The sequence below is a fragment of the Hevea brasiliensis genome, chromosome 14, assembly GCF_030052815.1.
Source record: "Hevea brasiliensis isolate MT/VB/25A 57/8 chromosome 14, ASM3005281v1, whole genome shotgun sequence".
Classification (NCBI taxonomy): Eukaryota; Viridiplantae; Streptophyta; class Magnoliopsida; order Malpighiales; family Euphorbiaceae; genus Hevea; species Hevea brasiliensis.
Genome location: NC_079506.1, coordinates 486248 through 513914, shown reverse-complemented (window position 1 = coordinate 513914; position 27667 = coordinate 486248). Strand labels below are relative to the sequence as shown.

The following is a 27667-nucleotide window of genomic DNA, read 5'->3' as shown; positions in this document are numbered from 1 at the left end:
AACTATTACATTTTATGAAGAAAAATTAATAATTTAATTTTTATCATTAAATTTTAAAAAAATTAATTATTTAATCTTTAAATTTTACACTGTGTCATATTTTAATCTCTTTTTTTAAAAATTAATTATTCAATTCATAAATTTTATATTATAATATTAATATATAAAATCATTTAATTATTTTATAAATGAGTGGAATTATTATAATATTAAAATTATAAAGACTATATTTTATATATTAAAATTAAAAAAATGACAAATTTTATGTTTCTTTTTATTGTTTTTAGACCACTAAGTCAAAATTGGTGATTTGATAAGCCGCGCGGAGCCCTTCCTAAAGACTATAAAGAGGAAATTTTTTTTATTTAAAAAAAAAAAAGGAAGAATAAGGGAAAATAGGTGGAGGGAAATAAAAGAAAAAGTAAGGGTAATGTGTTGTTTCCACGAAACAACTGCTTCATTTATAATGTATAATAGCTGGCTAAATGCAATAAACAAGAGTAGAAAGCATTAATGTTGCTGGAAAATGCAAGATAATTCTTCTCTATAAAAGAGAACAAGATGATGTATCAGTCTTATAAGAAGATGATGTAAGAATGCAAATGTTACAAAAAAACAGAGGACCATCGAACAGAGTTTGTTTTCTTTAAAATTTCTAACTATAACATCATATAAAAATAGTATAACACCCAAGACTTGTGAGTTCTAATCTTGATTTTTAAAATTGCGACGTATTTAACTAATATTTACTGAAAAAAAAAGCATTAAATTATATAATTTACATCAAATGAAATTACTATTTAAAATACTTTTTCCCCCAATAATGACACATCAATGTTAAGAAAAGAAATTGAATGGCATATGCTTTAAAATGATTTTTACCCCTTTTTTTTTAATAAGCATGAAAATTCTACCAATAAGCAGAATTCTATTAAAGGGTGAAGAAAATATGAGGGGGAAAAATTTTTGGATGTATAAAATTTTACCTTTTTTTTTATAGCCTTATATGTATATAATTTTTGGATGAACGATCATATGTGAAGGGTAAGAAAATATTATTAAAATATTAAAATGAGGATAAAAGAAGAAAGGTTTCATAATTAGACTTTCTTTATCAAATACATCGTCTTAACGTGTTAAAACTTATTTAAAAATATAACTTTCAAATCTACATGTTTTGTATACGGATATATGCATAAAAATTTCTTAATTTTACAGTTTCTTGGCACACATAAACATCAGCTGAAAGTAAACTTAGGAGTCTAATACCAAAGAAAAGTTCTAATAAATTCAGGTGTTATTGACACAATGTCAATTTTCTTGATGAGTTTCTCCTAAAATCTTCACTAAACATTTTTAATGAAATGAAAGTAAAAAGAAAAAAAAAAGTATGGTTGTAAGGAAGTGAAGGTCAATACTCAATTTGAGAAGTTAAATTGCTTTTGCTTTGTAAGGTAATGAAATTGTTAATGCAATTAATGAATATTTCAGTTTAAGGAAAAAAAAAAAAAAACAACAACAACTCTTGAGATCCAGGAAGTTATAATGGTGGCGAGAAATAGGCCTTGTGAAAGAGCATATTAATTTATTTGACACTATATTTAATTTAAAATTTTAAAACAATAAATTTATGGATATGATATTCGAGGTTTGTAAAATATTATAAAGGGTGTGGGTCCCATGAAGTGATAGGATGTATTGACTTTAGGACAACCTTGTCCTAGACTTGAATTATTGCAGACAGTAAATAAATTGACTTAACAAAAATTTTTATTGACTTAACAATATATATATTAAAAAAAAATTATAATTTAATTATTAAATTTTATTTTATATTATATTATATTTTTTAAATTTTAAAAAATTAATTATTTAATCTATTAATTTTACGACACATAATAATTTAATTTTTATAATTTTAATATATAAAATAATTTAATTATTTTTTTATGAATAAAATTATTATAATATTAAAAATATAAAGACTAAATTATTTTATATATTAAAATTAAAAAAATTAAATAATTTATTTTTTAAAATTACAATATATATGGGGTGATTTTAAACAAAGTGATTTCTGATTAATTTTAATTTATCTGACGCTCTGTTAATTAATGTTACTCAATTATTAAGAGGCAGATAATTTCAGTCATATTTTACATAATCAAGTTAATATTGACACTGTCTAATGCATAAACTTCATGTTTAGAAACTTGAATTTTGTAAAAATTTAATTAAATTTATTTATTTTTAATTAATTCTCATATTTAAAATAAAAATTTTTAATTTTTTTAAAATTAAAAAGAAATAATTTTAAAATTAAAAAAATAATTTTAAAAGAAATATAAATTAAGTAGAATTGTATTAGAATTTAATTGATTTTTTTTTACAAATTATTTATTAAAAAAAATTAAAAAGTTCATAAGATGTTTTTTAAAAAATTCGTAGATAAGTCAAGGTCAATAGCATTATTTTATTTTCCCTAGAGGAAAAATGCCTTGTAGCTTCTTGGAAACGTGGACACCACTGAATTTCTTCATCATTCAAGTTGGGTTTCCCTTAATTGAACATTTTTAATGAAATAAAAGTAAAAGTTAAAAAAGGGAAATGTATGGTTGTAAGTACGTCAAGTTTAATACTCAATTTGAGAAGTCAAATTGCTTTTGCTTTGAAAGGCAAAAAGGCAATGAAATCGTTGATGCAATTAACCAATATTTCAGTTTTAGAGAGAACGAATGCTAAAAAAAAATAGCCAAAATATATAAATTTATTCTTAAATTTTATTAAAATTTATTTTATAACACTTTAAATTTTTAAAATATTTCATAGTGAATTTTAATTTTTATAAACGTCTCATGATATATTTCTTATAAAAATGAAATTAAAATAGATGTATCATGCAATATTTATAAAAATTAACGTGTGTTATGAAATATTTTAAAAATTTTGAGTATTATAAAATTTTTTTATTAAATTTTATGAGTAAAATAATACATTTAAAAAAATTAATAAAAAAGAAAGGTTTGTAATGTACCATAAAAGCAGATGGATCCCATGAAGTGACAAGACATATAGACTTTGAAGCACCCTTGTCATAGACTTGAATTATTGCAAAGAGTAAATAAATTGACCTAGAGGATATTTTTATCTGCATTAAACAATATATATATATATATTATAGTGAAGGAAAATTTATAATTTGATTTTAAGGTTTTTCTTATATTATATTTTTCTTTTATTTTTAAAAATTAAGTATTTAGTTCATGAATGTCACATATCACATTTTAATTTATGTAATTTTAATATATAAAATAATTTAATCATTTTATCAATGAATGAAATTGTTGTACTATTACATTTCATGAAGAAAAATTAATAATTTAATTTTTAAGTTTTTCCTATATTACACTTTAGTCATTAAATTTTTAAAAATTAATTATTTAATCTTTAAATTTTACACTGTATCATATTTTAGTCTCTCTTTTTGAAAATTAATTATTTAATTCAAGAATTTCATGCTACATCACAAATATATAAAATAATTTAATCATTTTATTAATGAGTAAAATTGTTGTAATATTGAAATTATAAAGACTAAATTATTCTATATATTAAAATTAAAGAGACTAAGTAATTTATTTCTCAAAATATAGATACTAAAATATAGTACAAAATTAAAAGATTAAATAATTAATTTCTTCAAATTAAAGAACTAAAATATAATATAGGGTAAAATTCAGGGGCCAAATTGTAAATTCCCCTTTCGTGAAACATGATTTGGGCGGCTAGAGTGCCTCTCCTTGTCAGCTTCAATGGCTTCATCTCATGTGCTTGCTACGGTAAGTGAGATACTAGTAGCTTTCTGTGCACCAACTAGATAAGAGCAAAGATGAAGAATATTGTCTTAATTGAATTTTCTTTTCTAAAATTACAGTGTAACTGAGGTGATTTTAAACAAACTGATTCCTCGTTGCAATTTGTTTGATCCTCTGTTTATTAAGAGGCAGATTCTTACATGATTTTGATGATTAAATTTTTGTAAGTAATTCGTTACAAAATGTAGAGAACAACATGAACTAGCCTAATAAGAAGAAAAGATGAGGAGGAAAAACCAACAGTGGTTTAAATCCAGGACCAGCAGGTCCAACCCCATACACCCAACCTATACTAGCTAAACCACTTATTGATGAAAAACCCCCCTCAAACAAAGCAACATTGATGAAGAGTCAATTAAATAAAGCAAAATAGAATTGGTTCACCAATCCATTCTATCTTATTGGAGAATCCAAAGCTCAAACTCAGAAACTTCTGGCCTGATACAAATTTGCAATCAAAATCTCCATTTCTCATGCGATACTAAATTGCATGTAAGCTCTAGATATTCCATTAATATAGTTGTGCAAGCGAGCAGCTCATAGTATCATCCGTTTATGATTATAGTCCTTAAATCAGCTTGAACTAAATCTTTGCTTCAAGCTGGAGACAATGACACACATTTGAAGTAATTATTTATCAGGTTTCCAAAATTTTATGGAAGAAGGAAGGATTCGAAAAACATGCGGCAAACACTACATACCTGTAAAAAAATCTCCATCTGAACAACTCTGTGCTACAGCAGGCAATAACTCCACCATTTTCAAGTTGCAACTCGTGTAACTACAGAAAGAGTAGCAAGCATTAAGGTTGCTAGCTACCGCAAGACATATTTTTGATAAAACAAATGGCTGCGGCGGCTGATGGGACTGATCTCCAGTACCTACGCGATGGAAAACCAATGCGCTAAGCATAACGCTTAGTGGTGCATAATTTAGAATAACAATAATTTAACAATTTAAATAATATCTGCAAATCATAATTTCTAGGTCTTTTATATTTTTATTGCTCATTGGAAGCAATTAACATTATCGGAATCTTTTATGATTATTTATTATATTTTAAGTCTCAATTAATTTTAGGGGTGTGCAATTGGTCGGTTCGGTTCCGAACCGAACCGAATCGATAAAAACGAAAATCAAAAATCAAAAATTTTAAAAACCGAACCGAACCGATTGATAAGAGAAAACCAAACTGAATCGAACCGATAAATATCAGTTCGGTTCGGTTTTAAACCGATCAAACCGAAATTTATAAAATTTCATATTTTTAACATTAAATCTAAATAATAAAAACATAAAAACAAAAAAAATTAGAAATTAAAACTCAAAAATCTTAAGGTTCGGTTCGGTTTTCTTTGATTTCGGTTCGATTCAATTTGATTTGATTTTTTTTGATTTCCTATATATATTAATAATTTCGGTTCGGTTCGGTTTTTTTTATTTTTTTATGAAAATAACCGACCGAACCGATTAACCGAAATTATCAAAATTATAAACCGAACCGATTAAATTTTAAAACCGAACCGATTGAACCGAATTAATCGGTTCGGTTCGGTTTTTCGGTTTAAACCGAAAACTGCTCTCCCTTAATTAATTTTTATCAGTGCCCAAGAAACCTATAACAAATTATAAAAGCTGGATGCACGAGTGTATACTGGTTAGACAGCCATATGTCTATCCAGTATACGTCTATCAGGCACGAGGCCAGCTGTCGAGCACGAGGCCAGCTGTCGGGCATGAGACCCGCTGTCAGGCTTGTAAAGCCAGAAATAAAGTAGGCACAATGGCCAGTAAATAGGCATATAGCATGTAGAACAATCATACCAGACATATTTTATCAGTTCATGATTTTCTCGGTAGGCAGTACTGCTATCTGTAGTCCCTAATTGGTATACCAATTTATCCAAACTAAATAAATAAGTCTAGGTATACTATGGGCAATTAAACATTTTTAATTATTTTAGCACTATTCACTGTTACTATTTTCTGGTACTATTCATTGGTACCATTAATTTCATATTAATAGGACATTAGTCCCAATTTACATATTCATATTATTTTTAATATTTAATTATCCTTATGAGTATTTTAATTATCATATATAGCATTTTTTCCATGAACCTTTCTTTAGGTTCATGTTGATGTGTTATCTTTATCTAGGAATTTGACTAGGTTAGGATATCTATTTGGTTACACTTCCTTCATAACAAAAGCTCCTCTATGTTTAAACTTGCATTTCTGTTTTTGAATCACTGAATTTGGGATTATAGAGCTCAAGTTATGGTCAAAATACCATAACTGGTCCCTTTGCCTCTAAGCTCTCCAGAATTTATAATTCCTAGTCAATAAACTTTGACCAGTCATTTGATCATTTTATGGTCATTTTTAGACTTAGGTTCCTTCACAAGATATGTTCCTCTATGTCTTAGGAACTCCCAGGTACAATTTCATAATTTTCAAGCTTGGTATAGTAAGTTATAGTCAATGTATTAACCAAGACTCTCAATCCTATAAAGGCAATAACCAAACTTCAGGGCAGCATGTTTGACCCTCTTTTTAGGGTCTTTACACTTAGAATTTGGTAAAGGTGTCTAAATCAATGTTGTAGCCCTAAGTATCATGTTTCCAGATCATATTGGCACATCACAAATGGAATTTCCTAGTGGGAGTTATGGCCAAATGAACACACGGGTATCAAATGGCATTATGGGTTCCACTTAACATTTTCCAGATTTCAATTCCTAAATTTGGCTAATATTTTCCCTAGGATGCAATGGTTTCTAGAGCTTGGTCAAAACATAAAAATTGTTGTGCTATGTCTTATAAAACTTTTGGCACTAGTTTCACTCAATTTGCAACTTTGGAGATCAAGTTATGGCATTTTTACCAAAACTAGTCAAGCATACCAAAGGAACAGTATTTTGGACAATTTCTGGGTTGGCAGTTTTAGTGACTCAAATTTTGCTAACAATTTAATTTGGTTAAAGGCAAAACTGGATCAAGTGGTCCTCATGAAAAGTGTCGCCCTATGTCTAAGCTTTCCATTGATGTAAATTTTAGGTCATTTGGACCAGTATAGAGAGAGTTATGACTAAATGAACACGTACTGTTCATTTGGTCATTTTGTAGGTTTGGTGCAGGGAAATCCGGATTTGGGCAGTATTTAGGTTAAGTTTTGGACATAATTTGGACATGGTTTCTTCATGGAAAATGGGCTATTTTGGGTATAGTTTCACCTCCAATTAGCCTCATACCAATTGGAGTCGCATATTTTCGATTATGGTTCAAAACTCATGCTAGATTCATGAGTCCCAAAACCTGCAGAAAGCAAGCGCTCCCAATTTCAATTTCCTCCATCTTCGTGACTTCAATTGGCATGCGTAGCACTTGTATAAGCAACAATCTCAACTCAACCAAGTCAATTTCAAGCATTTACATAAAGTCCCCACATCATATACATAAACCTTAATTCCAATCACCCAATTTACACAAACTCAACTCTTTTACACTTTTTATCATATCAACTATTCAAACATCCTTATGAAACCATTTTTCATCATTCTAAAACAGCAAACCTTACAAGATTCATGGCTGCCAAAATTAGGGTTCTTCAATTCCTTTTTATTTATTTTCATTTTCATGGAATACTCACTCATCTCATCATTCTTACAAGATTTAAAGAAGAGAGGGAGTGGTATTTTTGCACTTACCTTGTGACCCAACTTGCAAACTTCAATTTCTCTTCTTCAAATGGGTATCTAAAGCTTCCTTATGGAGTGGGGAGAATTATTTGTGAAGAGAGCTATGGGTTTTGATGGGTAAATGAAAAGGAAATCAAGCTTTAAGCTTGATAACAATGGTGGGGAGGGAGAGACCAAGGGAGACGGCAAGGAGAGAGAGAGAAGAGGAAGAAGAAGATGGTTGGTGGGGTTTTGTCTCTTGTGGATATTTATATATATACATTTATGTGTACTTTATTGTTTTTAAATTTCATAAATCTATTTCCTTTCTTTTCTTTTCTTTTCTTTCCTTTTCTTTTCTTTTCTTTTCTTCTTCTTTCTCTTCTCATTTTTCAAATTCAAATTCATAAATTTAATTTATGTTAATTATTTTATTTTCTAATTTTTAATTTGACATTTAGGTCAAAATTCACCTCTAGGGGTGAAATGACCAAAATGCCCTATATGGTACTCATCGGGTTATTTTTATTATTTTATACCAATTAATAAATTCTCTAAATTTTTTCTATATTTTCTTAACATTTATTTCTTCAATTTATGCCTCCTCATTATAGTTTAGATGTAGTTCCAGACATTTTTTACTGTCCGAACAGACATGAGTCGTCGGAACAGTAAAATGTACGGACTACCTATGGTGAGGGCGTTATAGTTATACTTCAGGGTTTGGCTTGTTGTAGGTAGACTACAAAGACAACTTGAAAAGATACCCAAAATATTCAGCTGTATGCTTCAGTTATTTCCTACACCCAATGCCTCTAAACAAGATCACCAGGGTTACTTCAAAGAATTCAAGAAAGGTTGGCAAATACTACATAATTTAGCCTGCGTTGTGCCTTGGATAGGTGCCATAATGACCTGTATGACTTGTGGGTCTCTCAATCAAATAAAATCATTGGGCTACTTCTCAGCTCCAATGACGTAGCTTGTGCTGTAATAGATTTGTGTGACTTTAAATAATATCATTGGGCTACTTCTAAGCTCCAATGACATAGCTTGTATTGTAATAGAGATATTTGGTGATGTTGTATCTCCTATGGAAATTTTAAACTTATGTTTTTTTTTTAAGTACTTTATTAATAAAAAAGATAGAAAAAACTTAGCATAGGCACATCCATCTAAAAACCTGGCTTGATTGATCAACTAATACATCCACACTTAAAGACGTGGCATGCTAAATGAAAAAATTTAGTAGGAGAACAACAACCAAGACCAGAGACTTATGTTGTGCTGCCATTCTTTCTTTTTTTTTTTTATATAAGCAAAGATATTTTATTAATTAGGCTCCATTTGTTTCACAGAAAATATTTTTTTGAAAAGCATTTTTCATATTTTCTAAGATTTGGGACACTCAAGAAAATTAGTTAACGGAAAATATTTTCCTGATCAAAAGAAAAACTAAGTCATTTTTAAGGAAAAATGACTTCCTTTTTATAAAAGAGGAAGTTATTTTTAATTTTTTAAAGTTTGATAATTTTATTAAAATGTTGAAATATTTATACGTGAAATAAACATATATTATTAATTCAACTTTGCAATCAAACAATGGAAAATATTTTCATAAATATTTTTTTTTAGAAAATATTTTCCATGAAAAATATTTTCTATATTCAAATTATTTTTTGTAAAATAAAGAGTCTTAATCAGGAAAAACTTAACATGAGCATGCCCATTCTAAACCCTTGTCAATAGACCTCCTTAATACACCCGAACTAAGAATATGATATGCTAAATGAAAAAACCTGAAAAAAAAAGGTACAAAGCCAAAATGGATACTCAGCAATCAAAACACAACTTAGTTCCTCCTGTGGGAAGGACAAAAACCGCCATTCTTTCTTTGAAATGTTATTATGCTTTTTTGTTAGTGTTTTAAATTAATGTTGTTATTCTTTGAAAATAATTAAGTCATGACATCTTAAATTGTTAAATCATTGAAAATGAAAGTAATTTAAAAAATTTGCACTTCAACTATATTCAGGTTAAAGAGACTTTTTCGAAATAAAATGAAAGCTTAGTGACATTTTTGACATAAATGAAAGTTGAGGGACAAACCTCCTAAGTTCAGGACTACTGGTGAAGTTGACCCTAGAACGGAAGTGGTGATCTGTCTCAAGGGTGTCCATGGCCCGTGAAGAAGCAACACCACATAGCTAGCATGTAAATTCTTAATTCAAAGAGCAACCGTAGTAGTGTTTGGTGTAGCTTTTATCTGATATCAGTGTCGGAATCCAATTAAAGAAAGAGAGTGAGATTCTCTCCGGTGGCCGTGAGGCAGGGATGCGGGTATGCCACGTAGCGACGTGAGGACAGTGAGTGGAGAGTTTGCTTTCTGGGTTTGTGACTGCTGGAGTGGTGAGGCAATAGCCTGCAAACAAGAGTGGAGATCAGATGCGAGCTGTAGATGAAAGTTGAGAGAGATCCACATGGCAGAGTTTTGAATAAATTTATTTTTATTTATATTTTTTAATTTGATTCGATTTTATTTTTATAATTTTTTTATTATAAAAACCATGTCAATTTAAATAAATTTCTAAATTATGATAAATTTCAAAATAAGTTTTGAATCAACTTTTTTGTTTAATGCAATAATGTGATCCATTTGGTTGACTGGGAGTGAGAAAATCTTTAGCGGCAAGGAAATCACAATCTCCTCTCTCTGCTCCCTAATCCAGTTTTGCTTGTCCACCTGGATGAAGGCCATTGATGTAAACCTTGCCTTCTCTGGTTCTGATCTGTTGGTCACCTCTCTAATGATCGGAACTTGCTCTAATGCAATCAAAAAGCGGGTTGTAAATTCTTGCTTACCACCATCTGCCAACTGTTACAAGTGGAACGTTAATAGATCATCGTGGGGAAGCCAGGAAGAAGTGGCGTCAGCGGGATGCTTCGGGACTATAATTGTACCTTTATATGCATCTTTTCTTGCCCAGCAAGCATTATGGATTCAAATGTGGTAGAATTAAAAGCGATTTCCAAAGCTGTAGAGCTGTGTCTTTCTGTGCCAGACACTTCCTCCAATGCTACTGAAATCCTCACTGAATCAGACTCCAAGGCCAGTCTTATGGGTGTTGCATCCAGAATTTGCCACCTGGCGTTTATCCTAAAAAATCAATTCAGTCACTGAGTGCTTAAGAGCTCTTCCACTCATTGTCATTAGGCAAAATCTCCGTGAAGCCAATACGAGTGTTGAATCACTAGCTAAGTGAAGTAGCGTAAGCCCCTCCTCATACTATAATTAAATTATATATATTATTTTAATTTTGATCAATCGGACATTTCTCAATTACCTACTTTTTATTTTAAAATAAAAAATTATTTATGTAATTTTATTTAATAATTAAATAACAAAAATTATTATTTTTATGTGACTTGAATTTTGAATAAATTTTCATGGATCCGAATTGTGATCGGATCCAAAAATTTTATACTGCGATCCGATTGAAATAAAAAGTAAGATCTATGGTGATAGTGGAGGGCACAAGGCAATATAAATATTATAATATTCTGTCATTTGTAGTAGTATTATGAGATATTTGAAAAAAACACTGGGGTTAAGGTTTGAGGATTCTGAGTGATTGTATGTTACTCTTTTCATCATAGTAAAATTTTTTCTCTTGTCTTGTCCATAGATATAAATCTTACGGTCGAACCATATAAATCTTATGTTATTCTTTTTCTCTTTTTTTATACTATATAATTGTGTAATTGTGTGTATATCTTAAATTTACATGCCTGCAATAGCAAAAATCAAATTTAAAAACATAATCAATATCAAACAACCTTTAATTTTTTTTTTTTCTGTTTATCAGACGTTAGACAATATTTATATAAATTTCTTTAATAATTAACAATAAAAAATCAAAATTGAAAACATAATCAATACCAAACAACCTTTATTTTTTTTTCTTTGTTCGACTTTAGACATCTTTTAAAAAAGGAAAATTAATAAGATCAAATTCCTTTAATCTAAGTTATGTCAGGTACCAACCTTGTTCATTAATCAATTCTTGCCTTATTGTTTCATCCCTTTGGTAGGTGCATATCACTTTTTAAAATACAAATTAGATTTATTGCAATAAATAAGATCATAATTAAATTATATCTGCGTCTGATTTACACCAAATTTTTATTATTTTCATTGTATGACATTTAAGTTTGATTTGGAATTTATAATAAATTTTTATTTTTCATCCATCATGTAATCTTCTGTCTTGATGAATTCAATTTTATTATTAATAAAATAAACAAATAAATAGGGGAGAGCTTCTGATTTTGCAGCAACCTGCAATTGATGGATTCTTTCCTTACTTGGTACTCACTCAAAAGTTACATGATGAAAGTTAATAGATTTAATTTGATGTGATAGTTGGGATTGAGGTGGTCCAAGTGAATGCTGCCATCTCTATCAAAAATCAAAATAAGCATCAAATAAAGTTTGCTCATATAAAGAAATTAAAAGAGGTGCATTGGGTCCCAGTCAAAAGAATGAAAAGAATAAAGAGGTGTATTAAAACTTTTGCCATTCGACGGTTGCTACTACTTAGTTTCAGACGAATTTTATCTTTAACATTAGAATTTTAAATTTTAGTATCATTATTTAAAAAAAAAATTATTTAAATATCACTTTTAATCCGAGCATAAAATATTATCTGATTATATATATATATATATATATATATATATATATATATAAAATTTAATATTATTTTAATATTTTCTATTAATTTATTTTTTTATCAATCTCATATTTTGAAAGAAAAGATTTCATTCTTTTTATTTTAAAAAAATTTATTTAAAAAAAAATAGAAATCAGTATACTTAGAATTGTGACGCCCATTATCCGTCTACTGTATAGCCAAGCAAAAAGTACCACATTCGGTGTCGGGACACCCTATCTTGTCTTATCATGTTCATTGTAATTTTTTTTAATATCATTTAAAAATAGGTATTTCATATGTGAAAATTTTATTTTTTATAACAATTTATTTCTGTGAATACCCGGACATAGCCTCCTCTGTTTAATTGGCATATGGCAGGTTCCACTAGTTACCTGTTAACAACAATTTCATATCTCTACATGTCATATCATGTCATTTCTGCTCATACAATTTCAAGTTCATACATTCATCTAGAAATTTATATGCAGAAATTCATAACTTTATTTACAATCCAAAATATGTAATTACAATTTTTATTTACATCACAAACTAGTAATTACATCAAGATTATACATAATGAACCAAAATACTAGTTTATGCATGGGCCCTACCAAAATACAAAAGACTGGTGAGGTGACTATGGTCGGTGGTAGATCTGGTCGGAACTTGGTCCAAACACTACTGTGGCGGCTGCTGATCTTCAGTACCTATGCGATAGAAAATCAACGCGCTAAGCATAACGCTTAGTGGTACATAATTTATAATAACAATGATTAAACAATTGAATTTATAGCTGCAAATCATAATTTCTGGGTCTTTTATATTTTTATTGCTCTTTGAAAATAATTAACATTATCAGGATCTTTTATGATTACTTATTGTATTTTAAGTCTTAATTAATTTTTATCAGTGCCCAAGAAACCTATAACAAATTATAAAAGCTAGATGCACTGGTGTATACTGGTTAGACAGTCATATGTCTACCCAGTATACGTCTATCAGGCACGAGGCCAGCTGTCGGGCACGAGACCCGCTGTCAGGCTTGTAAAGTCAGAAATAAAGTTAGGCACAATGGCCAATTGATAGGCATATAGCCTGTAAAACAATCATATCAGACATATATTGTCAGTTCATGATTTGCTCTGTAAGCAGTACTGCTATCTGTGGTCCCTAATTGGTATATCAATCGATCCAACTATATACATATAAGACTAGGCATACTTTGGGCATATTAGTACTATTAAGCACTTATAGTTTTATTATTTTATGCTATGTACTATTAAGGGTTCATAACATATTTTTATTTCACTTCATGTACTACCCATGCTTTATACCATTTGCATGTTATTATAATGGGAACATATGGCCCAAGCACTTATTCGTATAACTTATGTATTTATCACTCTCATTATTTTATGTTATGTACTATACATATTTATAGTATTGTTATTTCATATATGATGGAAACATAGTTTCCAAGTGTATTTTCCTATGACTTATGTGTTTAGCAAACCATTTAGGTAAATTTACATTTTATGTATCAACTAATTTCATGTCACCTTGTAGTGGGAAAGTAGGTCCCACATACGTATTTCATGTAGTTTAGTATTTAATGGCTTGTTAGGGTTAAATTCCTATCATAAGATAATTTATCTCATGAACCTTTTTTTGGTTTCAGTTTTTGTGTCTTACTTTTACCTATCCATATGATCAGTTTGTAGCTACTGTTTAGCCACACTTCCTTCATAGAAGTTGTTTCTCTATGTCTTATCTTTATTTTCCTTTTTGAATCATATCAATTTGATTTTTAGAACTCAAGTTATGGTTGGATGACCATAACTGACTCATTCCCAGATTCTGATTCCTTAACTAGGCAGCTTTTGGACTTAAATTTTACCTAATTAATGGAATAGGTTGTAGTCACTTTTAGGCATGGTGATCTTCATAAAAATTGTTTCCCTATGTCTTATGATCATTGAGAAATTTGCATCATAAATTTTCAAGTTTTGTGGAATTATTTATGGCCAATTAACTGACCTGGGTTCATATACGCTGTGCCAACAGGGGCTCAGTTTAGGACAGTGACTGCAGGTCACTTTTTCATATTCTTAAATTCATAATTTGAGGAAGGTTCCTAAAAAAAAGTTGTAGCCCTATTTCTCAGGTTTCTGGAAAGGTATGACTCATCTCAATTGGATTTTTCTAGTGGGAGTTTATGACTAAAAGACTGTTCTGGGGTCAAGTGAAATTTGGTCAAATTCCAGGTTTTGATGTAGTAACTTTTTCTAACTATTTGAACCAGTTCTCTTGATTTCTGGGTTTTGGTCAAAATACCAATTTTGTAGGTATGTGTCTTGTGAATATTTTGTCACTAGTTTCACTACATTTGAGTTCTTCTAGACCAAGTTATGGCCATTTTGCCAAAACTGGTCAGGTAAGTTCATGTCCAGAAATTTCTAAGCAACACAGGTCTAGACAATTTTGTAACCCAACTTGGGCCAGCAATTTGGCTTGGTTCTTGGCATTTCTGGGTTCGGTGGTCCTCATGAAAAATGTAGCTCTATATCTAAGCTTTCCAATAGTATCAAATTCAGGTCATTTGGACCAGTATAGAGGGAGTTATGACCAAATGAATATGTACGGTTCATTTGGTCATTTTCTGGATTTTGTGCAGGGTCATCTAGATTTGGGCAATATTTAGGTCAAGTTTTGGACAGAATTTGAGCATGGTTTCTCCATGGAAAATAGGCTATTTTGGGTATAGTTTCACCTCCAATTGGCCTCATACCAATTGGAGCAACACACAATCAGTTATGGTTCATCAAACACACTGGACTCATTAAGTCCCAAACCTGCAGAAAATGGCACTCCCAATATTCAATCTCCTCCAACTTCCTTACTTCAATTTGACATTCAAGGCACTTCTAAATATCATTAACACATCTCAACAATCCCAATTGCAAGGTATAATACAAAAGTACCCAAGTTAGGTCAAACCCTAACTCACAATTTCAACCTCATGAAACTTCAATGTAAATCAACTTCTAATACTTATAAATGCATCAATCAACATCACTAAATCACTTTATATACACTAAAGTCATCAAAACCATCACTTGCCATGGCTACCAAAAATTCACTCCTCTCATAACTCACCAATTTATTTTAGTTTCTTACAAATTTCACATCATTTTAACCTTAACTCAAGGATTAATAAAGGAAGAAAGGAAGACTAACCTCTTGTGACCCAACTTCAAACTTCAACTTTTCTTCTTCTTATGGGTATCTAAAGCTTCCTTATGGAGTGGCGAGGATTTTTAGTGAAGGGGACTAGGGGTTTTGGTGGATAAATGAAGAGAAACTCAAGCTCAAAGCTTGAGCAAAAATGGTGGAGGGGAGAGAACAATGAAGACGGCAAGGAGAGAGAGAAGAGGAAGATGAAGAAGACTTGTGGTTGGTGAATTTTCATCTCTTGTGTCTTATATATATTTTATAATTATTGTACTTTAATTTTTTTTTAAATGCCATAAGTCTATTTCCTTTCTTTTCTTTTCTTTCCTTTTCTTTTCTTATTCTTTCTCTTCTCATTTTCCAAATTCAAATTCATAAATTTAATTTATGTTAATTATTTTATTTCCTAATTTTAATTTGACATTTAGGTCAAAATTCACCTCTAAGGGTGAAATGACCAAAATACCCTTCATGGTGCTCATCGGGTTATTTTTATTATTTTATACCAATTAATAAATTCTCTAAATTTTATTTATTTCTCAAAATTTTTTCTATATTTTTTTAATATTTATTTCATTAATTTATGCCTCATCACTATAGTTTAAGTGTAGTTCGTACATCCCGACATCATTCAAACACACATTAGTCGTCGGAACAGTAAAATGTACGGACTACCTACGGTGAGGGCATTACAAGAATTAATTTGAATTTTTTTTATTACAAATGAATTATTTCAAAAGAAGTGTAATAAAAGTTTAATGTAATATTTTAAACTTTTTAACTTAGAAATTATTAATAATGCAAAAAAAAGTTGTGTAAATCTCCATAAATAAAATTTCAATTTAAAATTTTTATAAAAGATAGCCATAGGTTAAAGGAAAGTAAAAGATGAAAAGAAATTATCACTTAATTTAAAGGTTGTAATGTTACAATTATTATATGATATTTTGGTGATGATAAAGGTCAAAATTAAAATATTACTACTTATCCTCGTTCTTGGATTCCTTCTCCTTTTTAAAGCCATCAAATAAAAATTTGTCAAGAATTATTAAACAAGTTCTTTAAAGGCTTAATGATAATGAAAAAAGAACTGTTTTTTAATATTGTGACTTTTTAATTTGATTTATATTTTCATATGTACTATTAAGATTTAAATTCTATACATTATGAGAGATTCGCAAATTGTAACCCACTGCACCTCTTAAAGGGAGAATACAGTTTTGATTTTTCGAGGGGGCATTGTTGGGAGAGATAATTACGAATCATGAAAGAATTAATCTTTTGTGAATCATAAAATAGATATAAAGATAACTAATGTGTAAAAAATAACTAATCCAATCACTTCTACTCAAATATTTTAATTTTAATAATTTTTTCAAGATTTAAAAATTGTTTTATTTTTTTAGATTAATTTAAATTAAGATTTGAAGTAAGACTTCACAGGACTAGAGATGACTCATATTTTCAGAGTCACAATCCAGCTATCTCTTCTTCTCATTCATGTTTGCCTTCCCCAATTTACCCAAAATAGATATGTCGTTGTTGCAATTAGCGTTCCATTCAAGCTATTCTAAAGGAGGGAGAATCCAAGAGTGAGGAAGAGGAGTAATTTTTACATATCATCCCTAAATTTCCACTGTCATCATGAAAATCAAATGATGATGAACAAGTTAGTTTCTTTTTATGAAAAATATTTGCTTATAAAAAAAATCAAATGATAAGGATTGTAACTTTTCAGTCCCTAAATTAGGTGACAGTTTCTTTTCGTTTTCTATGATTCTTTTCTTTTGACATGAAGCTATCTTCCATTATAGAGATCTATGCAAAATTTGAAAATGGGTCCATCCACACAGAATCTATTTTTGCAGCTTAACCATATATAATTAATTACTTAAAATTCATAATTCGTTCCTTTAAGCTTCGAATTGAGTTCGATTTTTGATTCTGAAACTAAACTCATGATTTTTTCCAATCATATATACATATTTTCAAATTATACTTCAATTTATACAGTTTTTATTTCAAAATTTAACTCATCTGCATTATTATACTTCAATTTATATAGTTAAAAGTTCTTTTCTTTGGGATACATCAATGAGAAGTTCATAAATAATGAATAATCTAATCTAATTATTTTTGACATAATTTTAAACATTCATAATCATCAAAATTCTAATGTTTATTTTATAATATAAGATATCATGAGTTCGAATCTATGTACTTTTAAGAATTTTTAATATAGAATAAAAAAATTATTAATTTAGTCTTTTAATTAAATTTTATGTTATTTGAGTCATGTAAATCGTCACGTTAATTCTCAATTAAATTATTAATTATGTGGATCATTTCTAATTTTTTATAAATTATAATGAATAGAGTGAATTCGAATAAGATGATAAATTGAATAAAAATTGATCACATCTATCAAAAGTATTAAACAAATTATAAATAATCATAGCATTTTGTGCTGATATAAAGAAAAGAGGTTCCTTGGGACCAGGTCAAAAGAAGAGGAATAGGAAAAGAAGAAGAAACTAAAATAGCGTGTAACTCGATCAAGAAAGAAAGGCCAGGGCAGTCTTGTTGCATAAGGTAAAATGGGTCTATACCTATACTTATTCATGCTTCAAGTGTAACGAACTTTTTTATAAGGTCACATAATATAAAAAAGGTAAGGATATAGACCCACTTTATTTTGCGCTAAAATATTCAACTAATAAATGGGTGATTAGATTCCAACTCTGAACTTTTTAGTTTGAAAAGACCTAATATCATATCAACATATTATTCAACCTAAATATTTAAGCTTACAGGTGAGAGTGTAAAAAATAGTATTATATCTTTGTTATACCCCAACAAACCTCATCTCTCACTATGGTGTTCCTCGTTTTTGGTCTGTTGCAATGCAGCCTAATTTATATGGTTAATTATATAAAGAATGATATGATTTTTTTTTTTTTACACAAAAACCTCCTCCTCTTCATTATCTTCTATGAACTATCTCTATGGATCAAATGAAACCATTTAGTGGATTAGTGACGGTAATTTACTCAGGTGCCCAAAAGCTATTAAGTCTATTATATTTCAAAGTGGGTTTGATTTTACTCATGGTTTCTTAATTTATGAGTTATAACGTTGCAGTATTCTATTTTTCATTTACATAGTAAAACTCCTCAAGCATTAATTGAATGAACACTGAAATCACTATCACTTTCAAAGCCTTGTAGAATATCCTCGTACTTGGATTCTCCCTGATGACTTGAATGGAACACTGATGGATCTGTTGCCATCGACAGATCTATTTTGGACAAACTGGTCCCAGCTGGTGGTAAATTAGACCATATTCTCTAGCCCTTTTTTCATTGTTTTCTCTTTCAATGGTGGTCCGTGGCAGCATCTTCGAATTTCGAACAAGACTAGTAATATTTTGAGTCTCTTTCCTCAAGTGCGGGGCAAATTTTTGCTGGGTGGTCCATTGGGTTTGGCATTTTCTAGCTTTACTCTAGTGTGTAGCTCGTTAGGTTAATCTATGGATCTATCTGAATCTAGCTCAATTAGCTCAATCAATGAGTTTGGCTCGGTGCGGCTTAGTCCACTATTTTGAGATCCTGAATCTATGACTATTCAGTCTGATTAATCCCACCATCCATATTAAGTCTAAACAAATTGGTTTTAATAGGGTCAATTTATATTCTCACAATCCTAAAAATAAGTTATCACTAAATTAGATCTCATTTATAATAGGTTTTGCATTTTGTTAGATTCTATGCGACACTAGGCTTTTGCTGTTTGAATTTATTGATAATTTTAACTTCCACTGCATGAAATTTTCCAAGTGATCTGTGAAATTTTATCACTATGATTCCACGTAGACAATATTACATAGAATGATAATTTAATTAGCGAAAAACATAAAGATAATAATGAGCCCTACAAAATAATAACAAACCACTGACTAATTATTTTAATTTTTTTATTTTTAAAATAATTATTTTTTATAGATTTAATAAGTAAATTTACATGTCTTTCTTTAATTGGATTTCTATTCCATAAAAAAAATCCTATCTGAATCATGTTCAATAATTACTAGTGAATATGAACAATCCCAAACCACACCACCACACCCCCTTCTTTTTTTCTTTCTCATTTTATGTTATCATTATTTGGAGCTCTTTGAAATCATAAAATTTCCATTTGACCTATTAAAAATGTAAATTTTTCAGTATCACCATTTTTTCTATTCCTAGTCGGAACTAACTGTACTAAAAAAAAAAAAAAAAAAAAAAAAAAAAAAACACTAACTTAGGATTAGTTCCCTAAATGTAAGAACGTTGCCGTCATGAAAGATTTGTTTTTCCCTTTTTTAAAAGAAAAAGTGGGCCTACATCCATCGAATCTTGCTTTGGCTTTAATACCTTTAGATGACGACGGGACCCTAAAAGGGCAAGTGCACAATCATGCATGTGGATCACGTTACCATGAACTCTATATAAAGGGGGCATTGTCATGACAAGTGAAAACCACACAAGCACTTGAAAATCGTTACAACATCAATATGTCTTTGGCTATCAAACACTCTCTTCTGTTGGGGATGCTCGTCTTCCTCATAGGCTTGTTGGCTCTTTCTCAGCCAGCAACCGCTGATTGTAACAATGGAGTCCCGGATAACTTTAACCGTAGTTATTTTCCGGATGACTTCATTTTTGGGACAGCCACTTCTGCTTACCAGGTATAAACTTTCATTTTTGGGCTTCTAGTTTTCTAGCCGTATGTGCTCTCCCAACATCTATTGGTTTCCAAGTTTGCGTTACTTACTCAAGTTTGCTTAAAAAAATCATAATAAGATTCACTCTCACGTTAGAATGAAAGTTCTTCATGTTAAGAATGAAGATAAACAACTAATTAATGAACAACTATGTATATATTCTGAGTATTTGTTCACTAACTGTTTAGGCTTATATGAACAAATAATTGTTTAATTCCTTGTTTATGGTATTCAGGTTGAAGGTGAAGCAAACACAACGGGCAGAGGACCTAGTGTCTGGGACATATTTACCCATGAATCTCCAGGTATCCTTGTATGTACGTGTGTGTCTGTGTCAGCATAATATATGTAAGTGCAAAATGTTTATAATTTCTATGTAATCATGCAGAGAGGATAAAGGATCACAGCAATGGAGACGTTGCAGTTGATTTCTATAATCGCTACAAAGTATAATAGCCAAACATTTTTTTCCAATTTTCCCTGAAAACCCTTGTTCATTGCCAATAATGAAATTAAACAAAATTTGTGAAACTGATGCTGCAGGAAGATATACAAAATGTAAAGGATATGGGTTTCGATGCTTTCCGATTATCCATTTCATGGCCCAGAGTTATACCTAGTGAGTATATTTTTATCAAAGTTTGAACTTACTCAACATGTGTTGGCTTCATATGAATTTTGCTATAAATTACACGTATTTATAATTTCTAAATTCACTCCTATTGATTTTATGAATTTTTAATATTCAGGTGGAAGGAGACGTGAAGGAGTGAACAAGGAAGGGATTAAATTTTATAATGATGTTATCAATGAAATTAAAAACAATGGTGATAATTACCTCCTTTCCTCTTAAAGGATTCAATATAGCGAATAGAAATTTTATACCCTTAATATTAAAAAAAAAAAAAAAGCTATCAAAAATAGTAATATATATTGAAGAGCAATGTACCCATTGAATTTTTTTTTTTATTTTAAAAGCATAAACACCAAACATTTATTGAAAATTTTGAAAACTACAATTAATTAACTATCTTAATTACATTGTCTCCTAATTCCTACTTTTTTTTTTTTTATCAAGGGAAAAGACTTTCATCTTCTAGCTCCTTCCTGAAGTTATAAAATTAAATCAAACTTCTAATTTATTTTGTTGCAAAAAAATTCAGGCCTAAAACCTTTTGTTACTATTTTTCATTGGGACACTCCTCAAGGCCTAGAGGACAAATATGGTGGCTTTTTAAGCAGTAATATCGTGTAAGTATACAACTTCAAAACATATTTTCAAAATATTAAAATTCAAAATATTACATCAATTTCTTTGAATAATAATATTCTCATCTAATTGCATGGCATATAGGAATGATTTTCGTGATTATGCGGATCTTCTCTTTGATGAATTTGGTGATCGCGTGAAGCATTGGATGACTTTCAATGAACCATGGGCTCTCAGCGGATTTGCATATGATGATGGAGTTTTTGCCCCTGGTCGATGCTCATCTTGGGTGAATCGTCAATGTCGTGCTGGAAACTCAGCCACTGAACCTTACATAGTTGCCCATCATTTACTCCTTTCTCATGCTGCAGCTGTACGAGCCTATAGAGAAAAGTACCAGGTTCGTAAAACAAACACACATATGTGTTTATTCTCAAGTAGATAAGCATCTAGATTTAACATTCTTATTATATTGATCATGTAGACAACTCAAGATGGCATGATCGGAATAACACTCTTTACATTCTGGTTTGAACCTCTCTCCAATAGATCAATTGATATAGAAGCATCTAGAACAGCCCTTGATTTCATGTTTGGATTGTGAGTCTTTCTTCCAAATTACTATAATAATTAACCTTTGCATTGTACAAAAATTTTTAATCAATATACATATATTTTTGTTTCATATTTTTTAGGTGGATGGATCCTTTAACTTACGGTCAATATCCGAGAAGGGTGAAGGATTTAGTTGGAGATAGATTGCCCAAATTTACTGATGAAGAAACTCAATTGCTTAGAAAATCGTATGATTTTCTTGGATTACAATATTATACTTCGTATTATGCAAAACCAAATGCTCCATTTGATCCAAATCATGTTAGATACAAGACTGATAGCCGCATTATTGAAACTGGTAAGTTAATATGGAAACATAATACATTGAAGGTTATATATATAATCCAAATAAGCTTCTATATTTATATATATTTGTTCATAAGTTTTTCGTTTTGAAAAGAGTTTAACTGATTATGATGGGATATATATATATATATATATATATATATATATTTTTTTTTTTTCTTTTTTTTTCCTTCACAGCTTTTGATTATGATGGCAAACCAATTGGTCCACATGTAAGTGTATAACAAAATGAATTTATGAAATATAGCAAAGAGAAAATTATACATTTATGGATGGCATTGCTAACATAAAAATAAAAAATTTACAGGCTTACTCACCTTGGTTTTATATTTTTCCGAAAGGCATCCGACATCTTCTAAACTACACCAAAGATACATATGATAATCCAGTAATTTTCATTACTGAGAATGGTAAGTATTTGATGACTTTCTCATGTAGCAATGCTATCTAGTTGACAGTTATATTGTACTCTCACTTATTTTTCTACGCGCTAATTTAGGGGTTGATAGATACAATAACGAATCCTTAACTCCTGAGCAAGTTAAGGAGGATAAATTCAGGATAGACTATTATCGGGAGCATATGTGGCATGCATTGGGATCCCTCAAGTGAGTCTAAACTCCAATTTACTAATATAGAAGTTTATAATCCTTAATTAATTTTCCTAACGAAGGTTGGTTTTGGTAGGGAATACAATGTTAATCTCAAAGGTTACTTTGCATGGTCATATTTGGACAACTTCGAATGGAATATTGGTTATACTTCAAGATTTGGTTTATACTATGTAGACTACAACGATGACCTGAAAAGATACCAGAAGAAATCAGCTCTATGGTTCACGGATTTCCTGAAGCCATTGGTTCCAAACAAGATCACCAAGACTACTTCAAAGGGTTCAAGGAGGGTTGGCAAATACTACATAATGTAGTCTGTGTTGTGCCTTGTAGAGGTGCCATAATTATATGTGTGACTACTATGTGTCTTGCAATTAAATAATATCATTGGGCTACTTCCAAGCTCCAATGACAGCTTGTGCTGTAATAGATTTGTGTGACTTTTTGTGTGTCTTGCAATTAAATAATATGATCATTGGGCTAGCTACTGCTTAGCTCCAATGACATGGCTTGTGATTTTTGGTGAAGTTGTATCTCCTATAGGAGTTCCAAACTTATCTTGTATTGCTGTTCCTTCTTTGAAATGTTATATGGTTTTAAGTTGTGTTTTAAATTAATATTGTCACCCTTTGAAATTAATTTTTTAATAACCCGGTCGAAACTAAATTTTATCAAATTTTAAAAATAAATACGACTAAATTAAAGTATATTATTAACCATAACAAAAGGTACAAAATTACATTACTAGCAGTTATAAAGTAGATTAAAAGAAAATATTAAACAAATTATTGAAAGAGATGCATTGAAAAAAAATTGTATTAATTGAAATATAATTTGAAAGTATGAGATATATGATTGGAAAGTTATATGAGTCTAGTTTTAGACTTAACAAATGAAACTTAATTTGATGCAAGGCATTATAAAATTTTAAGCAATGGTCAAGCTCCCTTGTAGTTAGTAGGTAGACGGGTGTAACGGGGTTGGATCTATTAATCATGGGTTCAGCTCAAGCTGATTTTTTACTCGTACTTTTATCTTAATAAAATTTTGCTTATAAAAAAAAAAAAGGGGCAATGGTGAAGCTGGCAAAACATAATTTATGCAAATGAATCGATTTTAAAATTTTGTGTAGATTCTTATAAAATGAAATTTCAATTTAATTTTTATGGGAAATTGCCATATGAAAAGAAAAAGTAAAAGAAGAAGAAAAGAAACTATCACCTGATTTTGGGGTTGCATTGTAATTGTCATTATCATTTGATTTTAGTGACTCATCTGCTTATAAAAAAAGAAAATTAGAGATGATATGTAAAGATTATCCGTTATCCTCTCTCTTGGATTCCTCCTCTTTAAGAATGGCTTAATGCATCTTTTAGATGATATGCAACGCCACCTTGTACTATAATCAAATTATCTTTCTATTAAAAATTGATGATAAAATATATTTTTTTTATTTTAATTTTGATTAATTTTTATCAATGTGCCATTTTTCATTATTTCAGTCAGGATAACTACTAGAAAGTTGAAATTTCTGAAAAGATTGATCTATCAGGTGCAGAAGTAGAGAAAGAAAAGTACTGGATTGGAGGATCTTGTTGGTATAGGCCCCATTCCATGAGAATTCTAGTGGGACTTCCTGTTGAGCTCACTGCTAGCCAATTCTCCTCTCGCAGTGAAAGATCTGTGTTCCTCGAAGAGTCTATATCTAATCTCATACGACTTTTGCTTTTTCCTAGTCAATGATATGTTATAACAAGCACACAAATTTCAACTTTATATACACGATCGCACTATCACAATAAAGGGAAGAGAAGAGATACAAGATTTATATGATTCAACTGTAAAATTTATGTTCACAGGCAAAACATAAATAAAAGGACTAAGAGTTGTGTGGGCCTTTTTGTGTCCTTTTAATTTCAATAAGATTATTTTGCTTATAAAAAAAAAATAATGAATGTAAGACTCTCAAAGTTCTCAAATCCCAACCATAGTGTATTTTCCGAATTTTTCATAATACTGCCATAATAGGCAGCTATCAGCCCTTATCCTTTGATAGACCTTAAAAAATATTATAATCGAGTCCCAATGCAAAACTTTCAAGCCAGGTCATAAATTAATTACCTTAGCTTGAAATTACCTTCGTCATAAAAAAAAAAATTAATAAAAAAAAAAATCAAGCCACCAACTACACTACACTCTTAGTCCGTTTCTCCACCGAAATCTAATTTAGGACATTGTCAATTGCAGAAAAATTTTCCTGGAATTGGGAATTCTGAAGCTCTCAATTTGGTGGTAATTTACTATATATTTTTCCTTCTTCTAATCGCAGTCTTACCATTTGATCATTTTTTTTTTTTGCTAAATCAATTTAGTTATGCTTGGGAGAGTTCCCCTTGGCTTTGTTTCCAATGGCTCTGTGGTGTTCTTTAGTTTTCTACTGTTGCTGCCACAGTGCTACCCTTCACTTCATTCTGCATTAAGAATTTCACTTTTGGTACTCCTGTTGAATTCCGTCTGCCATTTTCTTGGTGTTGCTGCACAAGCTTGGTAAAATGGTTTATTGCTTGTTTATTTGGTTTATCTTCTGGCATTTTTTTTCGTCTTGCTTTGGAGTTCCAGGCTTTGGGTTTTCTCCGGTTGGTTTTTCGTTTTGCTTCTGTTCTCTCTTGATGAATACAATTCAATTTTATTGTTTAAAAGAGAGGTGGGGAAGGCTCCTGATTTTGTTGCAGCAATCTGCAATTGATGGATTCTTTCTTTATTGGGAATCTACAGCAAAGTTATATGATCAATAATGAATAGATTTATTTTGATGTGAGAACTGGGATTCAGTGGTACAGATGTACCCTCCCTTTTTTTCCCCCAGAAGATTAAGATTGATGGTCCATGTGGATGTTGCCATAAAAAAAAATGTTTTTTAACTTATGATTTATCATTTAATTTTAGATGCCCTAATATATGGTAAAGTTTTTGCTAATTTAATTCGAATCTGCTTGATTTAAAGTGATCTACAGTTTGTTTTAATTCACACAAAACTTTAAATGATTTGAACTCGAGTGATCTGTAAAATTAAAGATTTAATAGAAAGTCAAATTGACAATTTTATTTATTCACATTCGATCTTTCCTCATCACCACCAAATATCATTGCCATTTGATGTCCCATGAATATCAAAAATGAAATTTTAAAGGCATTGGTGGTAGTAATAAGGCAAGATTTTCATGGATGATCACAGACAAATAAAAAAAAAAGTTAAAAATTCAGTTGACAAAATTAAACAAAATTACAACTCCTGACAATTTGAATAAAATTATTAAATTAAACATTTTGAATAAAATTAAAAATCTTTAAAATATTTGACATTTTTTAGATATTGTAATACACACAAGAATTTAAAGCTCACACAATCGCATATATAAATATAAATAAAAGAAGAAAAGTAATAGGACTGCAAAGCCGACGTTAATGGATAAGACACTAGAGAAAATTCCTTTATAATGAAAAAGAACATGTTACAATTACTTGACAATTTCTAAACTTTAATCCCAATAAATTTATCAAAATTTTCATACTTTATGGAAATAAATAAAATTTACAATATTTACGCTAGTTTGTATCGCGAAGGCATTCAACTTGCAAACTGATCTAAATTTAATATGAAATTATTTCTATATATCGACTTAATAGATGTACAGCTCAAATAAAGACAAATCAAAATGACTTGTAGACTGACTTGTTTATCACCTTTACTATTGGAGGACAAATATTATACTTACAATGACATGTCAATTTTTTTTTCCTTTTCAAAAGTAAAAACGTAATAATAAAAAAGAAATATGCCCATTAAAAAGAGTACATTGGAATATATAATAATGAAAAGCTCCTCCTTGGGATGTTCTCTGTGGTTGGGATCAAATCAAACCATGGCACTGATTTACTTGATCGAGTTCCTATAAGTCCTGGTAACATACTTTCATTGCCTTGTAGAATTTAGATTAGAACTTTTTAATTTATTTCTACTTAAATTAGGATCTAGAACTTGATAAATATCCATTATATTTTTATTATGCACAAGTTTTTCATATTTATTCAATAGAGTTTTCTTCTTTATAAAGTTACATTTACTTTATTTTATTCTTAAATTTTGGATTGAATCTTGTGTTATTTTAAGATCTTGAATTACATTTATTTAATTTTTAAGAGTTTGATTATGTGTCGATACTTTTTCGTGCTATACGCTTCGTAAAAAAAAAAGTCATGAGTATCTAACTCAATTGGAAGCTTAAAGGAACGACGCATAAATTTTTTTAAGTAATTATACATGGTTAAACTGCCAGAATAGAGTGTGTAGATGGACCCATTTTCAAATTTTGCATAGATGTCTATAATGGAAGATAGCTACACGTCAAAAGAAAAGAATAATAGAAAATGAAAAGAAACTATCACTTAATTTAGGAACTGAAACATTACGATCGTTATCATTTGATTTTTTTTTTATAAATAAATATTTTCCATTCAATATGAAATTCAAAAAATAAAAATAACTTATTCATTATCGGTCAAAATTTAGGGATGATACGTAAAAATTACCCCTTTTCCTCACTCTTGGATTCTCCTCCTTTGGAATAGCTTAAATGGAACACTGATAGATACATT

General features: G+C 29.8%; 1 protein-coding gene and 1 long non-coding RNA gene across 2 annotated transcripts; one reads left to right on the top strand and one right to left on the bottom strand.

The window, feature by feature from the left end:
* Positions 1-4006: 4006 nt before the first annotated feature.
* LOC131173129 (uncharacterized) lies at positions 4007-4749 on the bottom strand. The gene is made up of 2 exons (XR_009143376.1): positions 4577-4749; positions 4007-4476 (listed from the first exon to the last, which is right to left on the bottom strand). It is a non-coding gene; the product is annotated as an uncharacterized LOC131173129 (long non-coding RNA).
* Positions 4750-20026: 15277 nt separating this feature from the next.
* LOC131169224 (beta-glucosidase 13-like) lies at positions 20027-23624 on the top strand. Its single transcript, XM_058135158.1, has 13 exons — positions 20027-20230; positions 20502-20571; positions 20655-20713; positions 20810-20885; positions 21016-21093; positions 21430-21517; positions 21621-21876; positions 21961-22076; positions 22172-22389; positions 22575-22609; positions 22705-22807; positions 22897-23005; positions 23085-23624. The coding sequence occupies exons 1-13, from the start codon at positions 20057-20059 to the stop codon at positions 23323-23325; spliced, it is 1623 nt and encodes a 540-aa protein (XP_057991141.1). The 5' UTR covers positions 20027-20056; the 3' UTR covers positions 23326-23624.
* The last annotated feature ends 4043 nt before the right edge of the window (positions 23625-27667 follow it).